Here is a 14,908-nt window from a genome sequence, read left to right as displayed (position 1 = left end):
ACATTTTTTTTAGTATTTTGGAACTACTGATAATACTATAATAGCCACTGATACTGTAAACTACATCAGAAATTTGGTCTTATATAAGTCACAAATTCAGTCCATACTCAATTAGAAACCAAGTCTTCTGCCAGGACAGCCAAGAACTCCCTCCGAAACCAGTAAGAAATCAGGGTGCTCAGTGCTTCGTCTCATACCACTGGCCCGAAAGCAACACTTGTGCCCATCAGTCATTTATTGAAAGCATTTTTTTTTAAATCAAGAAAATTCTCATGATAGGATGGGACATCCATAAAGAGTTTCACCTTCCTCATTCTCTAACCCAATCACAGTAGCTTTATCACTTCAGATATTTTCCAGGATAAGTAAATCAAGTGGATGTGAACGGAGCGAGCGAGTGACCTATTAGTGTATCTAGCTCGCCGTTTCAAGGCACAGGTATCCACATACAGTTCAGATTGCTCTGTGCTGAATAAAGCAGTTTTGCGGAGACAGAAGACGTTCAAAGGTAAGTCTGCAGTGCCCTCCGGTGGCTGCGCCTGGACAAGCTCAGCGACTCAACCCGCAGGAGCTATTCGCAGACAAACTCTTTTCTGCTTTTCTTACTTCCTCCAGGTTCAGCAAAGCCACCGAATACTTCCTCTCCGCATGGAAGAGGAAAAAATCAAATGCAAAAAGCCTAAAAAAAAAAAAAAGTGGAATGTAAGCAGAAATATTCCTGCTAGTTCCCTTTTGCTGCGTGATCGGTGATGTCCGACTGCCCCTCTGCTGGAGGCTGCTTCTGCCCTGCTGTGGCAGTGGACCAGATGAGGCAGTGCCCTGCTGGCTTGCCTTGCTCGTTGACTAATGCTTGATTCCTCTGGAGAATGTGCCCAGAGTCACTGCAGTAGAAGGCCACTAGTAAGTGCCTTAACAATTTTCCCTTTTTTAAATTATTTTCTTGTTTACTTATTGCTGGACTGAAATGTCCACATTTATCTTTTCCTTCTATAGGCAATTGGAGGCAGTTTGTTTTTAACAAACTGCATATGTCAGCTTCTTTTTCTTTTTCCTGTAATACAATCATATTCTGCAGATGTCAAATGATCCCTGTAGCTCATTATTTCTCAGAGGCAATTTTTGTTACTCATTCACGTAGCTGAAAGTTGTGTCCTAGCTCACAGCTCCGCGGCTGCAGCATCCTGCTCTCTAGCTCTGACCAGCGCAGCCACATCCTCTTCCCAGGAGGAAGTGATCCCTCCCTTAGACCATCCTTGCCTGGTGTCTCTCATCCACTCCTGAGTTTGGCTCTCACCTGCTATCGACAACCTAACCAAACTCAACCGTAAACTGTAATTTTTCTTACACACATCCCTTGTGCTTTACTCTAGGCTGGTCCTTACACTTCCTGCTTGGAGAATAATGTAAACTTTCCTCCTCAGCCTTCTTCAAATCTTTTTAATATGCCCTTTGGTGTGAGCCCAGGAACTCTTACATGTCTGATTATGTTGGTGCTTTGCAACCCACAATCTGTCGTGCTCAACGTGAACCTGCTTTCCTTCCCATGGCTTTCTACATCCCTTCACTGTCCTTTGTCTTACACTTAGTCCATCATCTGAGTATCAGAAAGCTTTTCTTTTCAGTCCAGATGCATCTAAATGCATTACTGGGCAATGCAAATCCTAGACAATAATAATAACTGGAAACTATATTCCAGCTGATGCCATCCCTATATGTATATACCACAGTTTGCTTAATTTTTAAAATTACTTCTTCCCTGTGCTTCCTGCCAGGTGGAGCCCTAACACAGTCTGTGAAGAAAGAAATATGATGAAATAATGACTCTGCAGTGTGCGGGGACAAAGTTAGCATTTGCAGTGAAGTTGCTTTGTAATCCTCCTTCATAGCTAATCCCTACAAACAGAAAGAACTTCAGTTTGCATCCCCAAATCTCCAGCTCAACATATCTTCTATGTATGGTGTCAGTTAAGGACTTGCTATAAGGAGTTGTTCCATGACACAAGGTTTGGCATTATCCAAAACATTCACATTATGAGTGAGTGATACACACAGTGCCAAGGGCTGAGCACACCCCTCTTCCTTTGCTGGTGCTTATTCTCATGGTGAGGCAACTTCGGTTACTGATAGTACAGCTCTCCCTGCAGGCTCAGTACCAGACCCGGACCCTTCTCTCCCTTGCAGACCCTTCTCCTCCCCACTGCCAGTTGCATGTCTGTGCTGAGGCATGCACACAGGACAGCACATGTCAGTAGGACAGTGCACATCAGGAGCTTTGGTCTTGCAAATTTAGCCTCCAGTTGACACAGGTATTGTGTACCCACGCCTAAGGATAAATCAATTTAAAATTCTTCACGTGATAAATACAGCTAATACAATGCAGAACTGTTCTCTTCATATACAGTTCTACACAAACATGCACCTGAATATCTAAACTAAATAAAAAGATATAGCAACTAATTAAGCAAAATCTTCTGACTGAGGATAACATTCTCAAAAACGTTAGAGATTACCTTTGATTATTCCTAAATAAAACAGGTCCGTGAAGCACAGACAGCTAATGTTCTTCTGGTTTAACTCTCTTACCCTCCAAAACAGAGCGGCAACATCTAAATGTTTGTAGAGGACAGTTCCTGGACTATCTTCACCCCCAAAGAGTGCCACGGCATTGTTTGGGGCATACCAGTTATGGCAGGTATAAAGTACGGCATGGCCCATACTAGCATGAATCAGCCTGGTGGCTGTGGGTCAAGGCTCGAAGCTGATTTCTGGTTTTGTTCAGTAATTGTGTAGCCTGAATGATTTAAAAGACCATAACCTGTTTCTTGAACTTGCTTGGACCAATTTGCATAGCTATCTAGAGACCTCATAGATTTTTTGAAAGTACTGGCTGGCCTAGCTCTGTTTCAATCAATAGGAGTTAATCCTTTGTTTCCGTATCTTTACAAAGTCTCTGAAACTGGCTACTGAAAATAGGGCTTAGGTTGCTGAATCACACAATGGCTTTTGAAAATTTCTCCGTAAGACTATTCATAAGACCAAATCTGTGCCAATTTGAATTAAGATATCTTCACCACATGTTCAGTCATTTTGTTTCAAAATATAACCTAATGTACACATGTGAAAGAACTGACAAGAAAACAAAGATGTATCTCTATTATTGTCTTGAAATACCTACTCAAAGGACATTCCTTGAAAACACAGCTTAATACAAGTAGCAAGGAAGAAGATGAAAACCTTGTTGAGAAAACAGTTCATTTGGAAATATATGTACTTCTGCTGTGAGTTAATTCTATGGACTATCTGCTAGGATTTGCACAAGAAATGTATTCTCTGGTTTGCTAAGTATAATCTCTCATGTTATGTTTTCTGCTGCACTTTCACAGACTAAAGGCTTTACAAGGTTACACCCTTGAGATGGGCTGTAATCAGCTTGACTTTTGAAGATAACAACGTTAGTTTAATAATTTGACATAGAAATACATGCTTTTTATTACATAGCAAAAGGCACTGAAGAATGGGTGTGACTAAAAAGGTAATTTTGATTTTATATTTCTTGAAAAAAAAAGAAAAAAGTGAACTATATTATAAAAGAAATGATTTGGACAGCCCAATAACTACACAAACACCAAGTCATATACGCACTTGCCACATAAGGAGTGCTTCAGAAATGGACTTTTCTTCTTATCTTTAGAACACTTTAGTCTGAGTGTCTCCCCACTCACACTGGATTCAGACCTCAAAAACCCTACTACTTTCAAAAATAAATTTATGTTTATGGGGCTGAGCTAAAGTTTTTTGAACTCAGTAGAAAGAGATTCATACTTTGTAATGACCTTTGAATCAGAACTTTCTACCAAGTTATTCTACATAGGGCCAGAATCAAACTCATTCTTCTCTGTGTCCTCAGCTGTGCAACAACCCTTTTTTTCCCTTACTCAGTACTACAGCTTGATTTTCCCTTATATGTGCATGTTCTGTGGTTCATGCTGTCACTCACTAACTTTAAGATACAGTTTACATCTTCTGGGGCTCCATTTATTGTTCATCTATCTGCAGCTGAATCCCAGAAATCTCTTTATATTTGAAAAATGGGAGTAGCTTCATGAGTCTAAAAAAATGGCCTAGGTTTTCCCCAAATTTGAAATGTGAAATGTTTAAACACCTTATCAAAAATGTCAAAACAGATGATGAGAGTAGTGGCATCACTTACTAAAAACAACTAGGATAAAACATCTACCAATATGGAATTATAAAGCTATTACAGTATTTCCAAAAGCCCAAATCCTATCATGCATGATACAGAGATATCTCTGCCAGCTTGTGCAGCACATTTAGTAGAAATAAGGATTAAAGTCTGATCCAAAGTCCACTTGAGTCAACCTTTTCCAACTATTTCAGTGAGCTTTGGATCCCATCCTAAGACAGCATGACCACCAAGAACAGCTGGCCAGGTGTGACCGTGTTATGCTTGGCAAAGAGAGCCATTTCCAGAGGCATCACTAACTGTGGCATGATGAATGGAACATGGGAATTTTGGCCCCCCTTTGGCAAAGTCCTCAGGCAGCTGTTTAAAGCTGTGTCCACCCATCATTACAGAACAATTCCTGTAGGCTTGTGCTTCCTTTCCAAGTAATCAATAGGATGTATGATGATAAAGGCTGGATGGCCAAGTGGGTGAGTGAAGTAGCCTTTCACCTCTGAAAATGTGAGTTCACATCCTGGTGCATGTCCCATGTGGTACTGGTATGGGTGTTTTCTGCCCAGTTCACAGAGGACATTTACTCACATCAGCAGCACCAGATGCGGTCTCAGATATGTGACATCATCTCCCACTGGAGGCGACGAGAGATCTGCATTCATATCAAGTGTCACAGGAGTAGATTGGCAGGGATGTTTCATGTGAATTACACAAGCATCCAGTTCCACAGAAGATCTTGTAATATAATCACTGTGCTATCTCAGCATCTTCTGCTTCTGCCATAAAGGTGAGATTCATCTCACCTAACTTAGATTCTTACCTTATGTATGTATGAACTGCACAAAGGAGGTGTCTATCTCTTTCTTTCTAACACTGAAGTCTAAACAGCTAGCTCAGATACGATGCTTTTCTTCTAGATAGTTAATGTCAAGAGAATGAGTCATCCTCAACCAATACTTCACATGGAAAAATTAGTTTTGCTAGAGAGGAATCACTCAAAGAACACACTCACCGCATAATTTATCCTTCCCAAGTCTCTTACACCTTTGCTGTTATGAATGATAACTTCATACAATGTGCATATTAAGAAATGACAAATTTAAAAAAAATATAAACCCAGCAAAATAGAGTTAAAAGTGCTATACATATCTCTGTTCAACTGCTATACAAAATCCAAGCCACAAAATTTTTAAAGAATCAATTCAGTATTTATTAAATTCTTTTCATTGCCCTCAGTGTAATCTCAAATTGACAATAATCTTTCTGGATCAAGTTCTAATCCTAGATGACCTGAAAATGTACCTATGTTCCTTATCTCACTTATCTATATCAAATTTGATCAGGAGGTGGTAAATTAAAGTTAAACTTTCTCAATTAAAAGTAAATACACACTAACACAGCTGCCCTACACATAGGTGAGATTTTCTTTTTTCACTTGTCTTATTAAATTTGCAGCTTAGCATAGTACTGGATGTGTAGATCTCACACAATACTAAGACATACGGTGTGACTGTGTTAACATTATGTGGGAACTCTGGCCAAGATTTTCAAAGGCTGGTGCCAGAAGTTAGGCTCCTAAATAAATGTCTGATTTGCCAAAATGCATAGTGCTTCACACCATCCACTGAAGTCAGTAAGACCTGCTGGATCTAACACCTATTAAAATTGTGCCAATTATTTGGGAATCTAACTTTAAAGTCTGTAAAATAATATCCTTTTCATCTAGTGGGGTATCTTTAATTCAACAATGATGTTGACTACTGACAGTTTTTAAACACAATGCTCTTCCCAGTGTGAGCTTCAAGGGTTTCATTTTCTGCTGTGCCTAAAGCCCTAGTTTAAAAGTGACTTACCACATTTAGCCTTAGAGCCACTTAACAGCTAAACACCCATAGGCTGGGTACACAACAGCGACTCGATAACACTGACTGCAGAGGGCACCTGCTTGGCAAATATCACAGCATCCAGGCTAGAATTTTTTATGCCATTTACAAAGAGAATACTACCCAGCTTCTGGGAGCATCTGAAGTAGCCAGTAGGAAACCTTAAGGATGGACAAACCTTAAATCTCTCCCATACTGGAGAATTAGATACTTTAGTCTGGGCTTCCCTCCCAGGGGAAGGTTCCCTCTCTTCCAGGCTCATGGACCTGATCCATCCTGAGGTCTCTCCTCCTCCTTCCTGTTGAACATGTTCCATTTTTATGGAATAATTATGCATTAGTTTAACCAAAAGTAGTAAGAATGTTAGATATTAACCAAGGAGGGAAAAGATATGTTTTCCACTGGAAAGCTCTTTCTTTTACATTAAGTGCAGCAGGAAGTGGGACAACAGGCTCTGCCTTACAGGATAATGTATTAACCACAGCCAGGCACTAATACAGACATGGTCCTTTTCCCTACAGTTCCCAGGCAGTGCACATTTGACTAGCAAGAGGATACAGTAAAAAATAGGGTGCAGTAAAAGCCTTACAGTCTATCTGCATTCTCCGATGGCATGAAGTTCTCCCAATCTCTAAATGGGTTTCCTTGTCACTGAATCATCAAAGAGAAAGAAGAGAAACAGAAGCACTACCTTCAACTAGTCACTTCGGTGTTAAATGTGGACCTTCCCCCACCCCAAAAGATGTACACAAATGTATAAAGAATTGCAAAGTCTGAATACTGAGGGCAACCCTGATGACTGAAGCCTGGTGTGAGCTGTCAGGATGCCAAGAAATACCTTAGGAAATGGGGTACATGGCATCTAAATGATGATTCTCATGACTTAGACACTTACTTATATGCTCTTGGAGATTTAGCTGTAGGCCATTCTGAAAATGAGGGCTGGGTTCCTGAGTCACTTAAAAACTGTGTGGTTTCTCCCGAGCCATTTGATCAGAGCTGCACAATACATTTGGCATTTGGACATGCCTGCAGAAAGCCTTAGTGTTTCTCTACAGGCTGGATGGGTTGTGCCAGAAAGAAAGCCTGGACTTTCAGTGGGAAGAATTTCTTGCTAACCTTGTAGGTACTCAGAGCAAGACTTGAAGAGGTTAGAGGAGAAGGGATGAATCAGACTCTGAAGGGAAGAAGCAAACAGTACAAATTTTTAGTGGAATCAAGAACAAACCTCTTCCCCCCACTTAAAGAGCATAAACAAATTAAAAAAAAAATCTCTAAAATAAGTTTAATGTCCCTATTTGTTTAGACAGAGGTTGGATCCACCTGACACAGGAAATTTACTCTGTGCTGTTCCAGCATCTGCACTTAACATTTAGCACACCTGTACTGTTGAGTAGTAGAGGCTGATATAAGAGAGCATTAATCTGAGGCTAACCAGACTGAGAACTGGGTGAATGAACTGGACTTTGCAGGTGGTGCTTTGTGATTCTCTGCCAACCTCTGCAAATGGGAAAGGTGACCGGGTTCAAAGAGTTTCAAAGGCTGCTAGGAGCTGAGACATGATTCATGCTGGGGAAAACATGTTGGTAAGTAGGAGGAAGTGGAGGAGGACTTCTCAGGAAAATAAACCCCTAAACTGAAACATTTAACTTAATTGAGCAGCCCCATTTACAGTGGGGAGATCAAAGGAAAGAGGAATTGGAGAAGTGAAGAATGCATTCCACTCCATGAAAGAGCAGGTGAAAGAGGAAGATAAGTTTGAAAATAACAAAGAAAACCTGTGCAACCCTCAGTGTTTTATGAACGCACTTATTAAAACAGCAAAACTAGCCAGATGGGAGGACAGCGGGAACCTTTTTGGCAGACAACGTTGTAGCATCTTTCTCTGTGGCTCAGCCCAAGTCCCAGTGAGATGAACACAACATAGCGATCAGCCTGTGCACTGCATTAGCGGAAGAAATAAAGGAAGGGATTTCATTGAAGAAAGGGAGAAAAAGCAACTGAGAAAGAAAAAAGATGAAAAAGACCACAGAACAGTCAAAATGTTGTCAGACTGTAAGGTTTCTGAAAAACAAAGCAGCTCAGGGCCATATTTTGGTGTTCAGATTGAAAATGGAAAGAGTTGAGAAATAACACTCTAAAAATGGACAAAAGGTGCATCTTCCATGCCAGACAGCTTCTTCTTGTGTCTAAGAAATGAATTAAAATGCAAAATTCTTACTTTGCTAATTCAGATATTCTTTTGAACTTTCAGCAAAATAGTTAATAAGAAATCCAGATCCATCTGAGAATATTTGGTGTTGCCTGGAATAAGAATTAAAATCCATGGTACTTTGATAGATTGGATTAAATGTTAATCAGTATCTTCAAACACTGACATTCCTCTAAAAAATCTGGCCTCAGTGATGACTTATTCATCGTCAATAAAAGGAGGATGGCTCCCATAAGAGTTTCCAAACGAGCTGAATTCACTCTGAGGTGCTCTGATACTACAATGATTACAGCTATCGAAATAGGCTACAAAATGTTCTCTCCTCCTAATTTCCTGAAAATCTCATTCTAGTGCCTTCTCTGATCCCTCATAGGGATCTGTTTTAGGACACAGAAGGAAAATTCAGAACACTTTTTAAACAACACTTCTTTATCAATGGATAATTTCCTGGATGAATCCTTAAGACTGAAAGAAAACTAGTTTTGTTATCCAGGGACAGCTGCAACCATATAAGTCCAATTTTTAAATAGCTAAAAAAGACACAGTAAAAGCTCCCTTGGTTTTCAGTTTGCCCTGTGTGCTGGGGCTGCCAGCTGCATGTTTCCTCTGTCTCTTTTTGAGACATTTAAGTATATTTCCAAATATGCTTCCAAATGTAAGCATATTTCAAGCCTTGCTTCTGTTTAATTTCTGCTATTCCTGCTTCCTACCGATACAGCGTGGGGAAGCTGCAGGACCTGGGGCATCAGCGCGTGTCGCATCCCAAGGCGGCAGGTCGGGGGTCCCCGAGCTGACACCAGAGGGCAGGCGGACCACGGCGGTCCACGGGAGAGCCCCGAACGCAGCGCTGCTCGCATTGCCAAGGCATGATCTCACGGCTGTGCTGGGAGTTTATCTCCGACACAAATTGCCACAGGAAGCATTTTGTCAAAATTTCAGTATCAAAGTGGTCACAGCCCCTGTAGTGAACAGCTTTATTTACTTAGGAGATAAAGGCAGCTGAGCAGAAAGTTAAATTAGGGTAAGCAGGCTCCTGCTTCTGTATAAATGCTGAAAGGAAGTCAGTGCCTCTCTGGAAGCCAATCTTCAAAGGAAATCTATTTGATAATATAGCCATTTTTAGACATGGCCAGTAACTTAAAATATAGGGAACATAAAATGCTAGCCAAGCTAACAGTAGGCAACTCCTTTAAGGAGTGGTGTTTCAGCGCTTACACGAACTGCAGTTTTCTGAAGGTGTGCAGCATACCACCTCCTTTCCTTACCTTTGAGCACAGCTCCCCATTTTCAGACCACACCCTAAATCTGTTCAGGTCTGGCATAGCCCGCTACAAGATGAGAGCATGGCATAAGTCTGCTTTTTATTTGGATACCCTGTCTTAAACCACTGAGCTTAAAGTATGTTGCAATCTGAGACTATTCCAGCTCACTAAGAAAAAAAGATAAATAACTATGCAGCAATACATTTACCTTATCTACATAGTAAATATTACAGATATCCTCCTTCAGAGAGGTTTCTTCAGTAAAATCCATTTCCCTTCTCAGCCCTTGGTCAGACAAACTCCTACAAAAATTCACTAAGTAGGGAGGTCCTAATGATTTTTTGGGGATCATTTTCTCACAGCTGTTATCAGGTGCTTAAAGGAAGCAATCGGAGAGTTAAGGGGTGGCTTATAGAAAATATATGTTTATCTTTAAACTTCTTAACCTTTAAAATACTTTCATGGATACTCAAATCAGTGATAAAGATCAGCATTGACATGCTTCAGCATGACATGTTTCCTTCCTTGTGAATCCCAGTTCAACCATGTGATGGCTAATACACTCAAAAATGCAATGAGCTTATGACCCGTCTGTCTGTGCAGAGTGTTCATCCTTATGGGGCACTGTGAGTTCTGCAAGAGAGTTATTTTAATCTCTTTAGATACCATGGGACTAGCTATTGTTCTCATTGGCACCATTTTTATACTTGAAATCAAAAGCATCTGCACTTCTTGACCAGTAATGGAGTTGCATGTGCTAAAAAAAATATAACAGTTAAAAAATAATCTTCTTTTGTGGGGGTACTATACATTTTTCATGAGAGAAAGATATGTAAGCCTACAGTGTCTATATTAGGAGTCTACTTGCTCCCGCAGTTCAGATCCTAAAAGGGCTGAATCAGGCTCTGAAGCTGCTTGCTCTTTGCTGAGTGTGTCACTGTTTCTAACTCGCCAGTGGTTAAAGGGGTGCATTAAGGTGTGGGACCTTGGAAAATGGGAAATGTCTAGTTCAACAATCAGCTCAGGCCTATATCTTTGTATAAAAAAAATTCTGAACTACGGCATCCAGAATTCTGCTGAAAATTATACCAAATGCATATGTGTCTGAATGCACTATTAAAAGATAAGTTGTTCAAACATGTATTATAGATGCCCCATTCCTGCTAGTACTACTGATCACTCACAAATATAGGACAGTAGTGGACTTAGCAGTAGGGTGCATTAACATTGATGATGAAGAATACACAGGGACACAAGTAAAAATATGAAAATAAGAGCTAAATAAGCTACAGAACATGGCCTGAACTGAATATCAGTATAACTAAGGTTATACTGATAGTGACATCCAGAAATCATGCAGAGCCACCCAGGTGGCTTTTAGCCAAGGCATCAATGCTAGCCTAACCTTGTTAGCTTGGTACTTGGGTAGATTTACACAGCTGCTTAGTACTACTTTACTCAGTAGTTGACCTAGATAAAGTATCTTGGATATCTATCTTACTCTTAAATTATTTCTCCTCTACTTTCTTAGTATAATTTTCTGTTTTTTTTTAAGTGGTTTCAGTTTTGGAACTATTTCTTGTTCAACTGTAAATATGAGTCTGTAATGAACTTTTTCAGCATTTTCCTTTTTGTTTTGTCCTACCGATTACACCCGAAGTCTAATAGATCAGGGTTTATAAGATATTAAGCTTAAGATACATAAGCTATTAAACTTTACTTTTCTTTCTATTGCTTATCTTTTTTCACATAAGCTCTGCAGCAACTAACTATTTATTTTACCTCGTAACACAACATGTGGATACGCACACATGCACAGCAGAATCAAAGATCAAATCACATGGAACAGGACTGCAACAGGCCCAAAGACAAAAAGAAACATGAGAATTCAAATAAAATACCTCTTCATAATTTAATACCCTGAAAGGGGAAGTATTTAGCTTTTTATGGAGTGCTGATGTCTAAGAGGTGATCTCTCCCAACAGACGGGAATACAGCTGAATAGTAGGAGACAACAATATGAGAGGCAATCAGGAAATACACAGTCTGGACACAATGTTATCTTAGAGAAGTGGAAAATGTATATATACTTATAAAGGGTAGGTAGAAGTCTGAGCTGTCAACAGCAGGGAAAGGGCTGAGAGGATAATTTAAAACATCCTGAGCGGAAAATGTAAGTTACCAGTCCAGAGGGGAGAAAAGCGTAATGACCTTCGAGTAAAAATAGAAGTATGTAATTAAGGAGACACTTACTGTACCAGGCCTGGGATATGGGATACGACCTTCGTATTGTACCCACCGATGATCCGCGCTCTCTTTGTGAGCATAAGGGCCATTGAAAACAGCTCTGATGTCTGCCATGCTGTACACACAAACCGCAGAGCCCTTGAAGACAGAGCTGAAAAGAGAAGGCAGGCTGATACGTGAACTGCAGGAGCACACTAACGTCGTCTTCAGCGCACGCCTCACCCACTGGATCGGATAATTCCACCAAATCCGATGGGTTCTGCATCAAGTCCTGCGCCTGAGAGTTGTTATAAATGGTGCTAAACAGCAGACACTGTACACTGTGTGCGGATCTGGTACCTTCACACACTCGCTGCTGCTGTCGCTGCAGTTTAGAGCTCTGCTCGCTTGGACTTGCTAGCCTTTGGGATCACTTGATAGTCATTTTTCCTAGTGGCAGTCTGGTTCCAGGTGTCATATATTGACTATGATTATGACTTTCTGCAGCTGAAGGGCATTCTTTTATATCACGTTCATTTCTGGAAGTCTGCATTTGACCAATTTTATAGGCAACTAGGCTTATAATTGCAGGTACAAAAGGAAAGATAGAGAGGAATGAGCATTCTGAGTCTTTCTTCTAACAAAAGCAATTCATTTCTTTAGTGAAAACCACAGCAGGTTGCAGAAAGATATGTATTTTAGTTCTTTCATAGGCCACTCTGGGCAACATTTCATTCAATTCTAAATATTTCATGTGATTATATGTTCTGTGGAGCTACTGTAGTGGCTGCTTCTCCCTTAAGGAATGTCTTGTCAATCTTTCACCGTACTTGCACTGTTCAAACTATGACTAGTCCTTACTAATTGCACTAAAATCAGAGATTCTGGAAACAAAAGAAATAATTATTAATTTTCTGTCTGACAGTTCTGTATAGTATGCCTCATTATCATATCTGAGATGTTCATTAATTAATTAATCTATCCCTGTGAGATAAAGGTAAATTATTCTTCCATCAACTCTGCCTATAAAAACGATGGCACTTTATGATTTTTTCATCACCAAAAATGGTATCTTGGTATGTTGCTTTAAAGTAGAATACTTTTTGATCTTAAGACAGAGCTGATGTCAGGCTGTTGCTTACAGAAATGATGACGTTTGATGACAATAAATTGTCTTAAATAGTGACTATTTAGTACTTAATAAATTGGGTTGTAGTTTGTAAATTCAACTGAATTCAGTTGATTTAAATCAGCATGTTTTTGTTTGTTTTTAATTTTACATGTCACCGTTTTGAAAAGTTAGGTACACAGAAGTTCAGGGACTTACTTACATTTTTACTTCCATTTCTGAAAATATTGGCCATAGCACTTAGAGTCCTAATATTGTAAACCTTACTCAACAGTCTCCCACCGCTCTCAAGAATCAAGATCTGGTGATAGCAGGGTTTTATTAAAAGGCCTGAGCAAAACCTTCAGGACTGCCTCTGAGGGGCAACATAATCCTAACACATACCTTGTTGTAGTGAAGACTCCATATACAAGAGGGTTTCTCTCATCTCTGGTAGAAAGTAAGAATATATCTTCTGTAATGGGAAAAGGGCTTTTTTATTAAACATTCATTGCATATTTCTGTGTTAACTACTTTTACAATACATAATTAAGTTTTATTTTTGAGCTTTAACTCTTGCTGCATGAATTCATGCTAATATTCTGAGGTTTCTCCATTTGCAGATAGTCTGTTTTCTATATAGAATCATCTGGACATTTTCCAGGTAAGGGAAAGAAAGGAGAAGGGGAAAAAAAATGGAAATTCTGAATTGAATAATTCCAGGTATAATCAGGGACCTATAACAAAAGACAGTGATATTGCCAGCAGTGGAAAATGAGTGAAATCAGAATGAGACACAATCCTTCTACAAAGCAGAAACAAGCAAGCAAGACTGATCATTCAGGATAACTTACGTAATTCATCAAAATGTGTGTCGGTTCCCTCCGGACCAGGTATCGAGCACACAAGCCTAGCTTTTAGAAAAGTAGTCCACTTGTTTATTAGGCTCCGCTGACCTCCCATATCATTCTAGTAAAAAACAGAAAAAAACAAAACCATGATTTTTTTCATCTTTGTTTTTTCAAAGTACAGGACAACCTTTTAAAAGTAGCTCCAGTAGTTACTTCTCAGCTCAGAGAATGAGCAATTAAAATTTCCTAACTATATCCAAACCTGTTTACAATATTCTCTGAACAGCTCCACAGCTGGAACGCTCCAAAACATATGTCTATGTCATGTGATTTCTTGATCGCCCTAATGCAATCCCCTTTGCAATCAACGGTTCTTCAAGAATTGTTTACACAGTCAGTAATAGTACAGAACATTTTGGATAGATTTCTCAAAAATGAAAACCTATATTTTCAAGCGTTCCAGGGATGTAAATACTGCACTGTTTGTTTTGTGTATGGATCACACAGAGATATGCACTCCAGGGAAAAACAGTCATATTACTTTAATAATCATTGTTATGGAAATATCACTCTACAAAAGGAATTTTCCCCCCTATCTATGTATCTTTAGTTTTCCAAGATATTAGGACACTTACTCAGATTCTCTGTAGTCAACAGAAGAAGGTTCACTGGAAATTTGAACTGCCCTTCTGAAGGATAGATGTCCTTCTACTGACTATGATCTTATGATCCTATGTGCTTCAATTAGGTGCATAAAGATAGGTGAGGGAAGGTAGGACTTGATAATTCCATCTAACTGCATTTAAGAAATTAAGTTATTTCTAACATGTTTGGAGTTTTTCAAAAACGTTCTTTTGAGGGAAACAGAATACTACGACAGAAGTGTTTCAAAATATGGAGATTTGTAACAAGAAGTATGACAAGGTCAGTAGTAATCAACTGTCAGGAAAGAAAAAAATGGGGGGATAATGGATCTTAGGAAGTTTTAAATTTTAAAAAGCTAGTATTCTGCTTAGGAATTTACTTCCTTCTGCGGGGTATATGAACAATCTAATGATTTTGTGTGTTCCCTTTGGCCCCAAATCACAGACATATTTCAGTCCCAGGGTGCTATTTAGTTTAGGCACCAAATTTTACATATAGACATTCCCAAGGCAATGATGCTCGA

At 39.5% G+C, this 14,908-nt stretch overlaps 1 protein-coding gene across 1 annotated transcript in view; it reads right to left on the bottom strand.

Annotated features, from left to right (window-relative positions):
* SEMA3D (semaphorin 3D) overlaps positions 1-14,908 on the bottom strand; it is a 139,091-nt gene that overhangs the window by 23,716 nt on the left and 100,467 nt on the right. The window contains exons 9-11 of the mRNA XM_062581305.1: positions 13,744-13,858; positions 13,295-13,364; positions 11,809-11,953 (exon numbers count right to left, since the gene is read on the bottom strand). Coding sequence (XP_062437289.1) covers positions 11,809-11,953; positions 13,295-13,364; positions 13,744-13,858 — 330 coding nt within the window. The remainder of the gene's footprint in view (positions 1-11,808; positions 11,954-13,294; positions 13,365-13,743; positions 13,859-14,908) is intronic.

This window comes from Rhea pennata, chromosome 1 (genome assembly GCF_028389875.1).
Source record: "Rhea pennata isolate bPtePen1 chromosome 1, bPtePen1.pri, whole genome shotgun sequence".
Taxonomy (NCBI): Eukaryota; Metazoa; Chordata; class Aves; order Rheiformes; family Rheidae; genus Rhea; species Rhea pennata.
The sequence above is the reverse complement of the archived record's forward strand: the minus strand, read 5'-3'. Positions and strand labels throughout refer to the sequence as shown.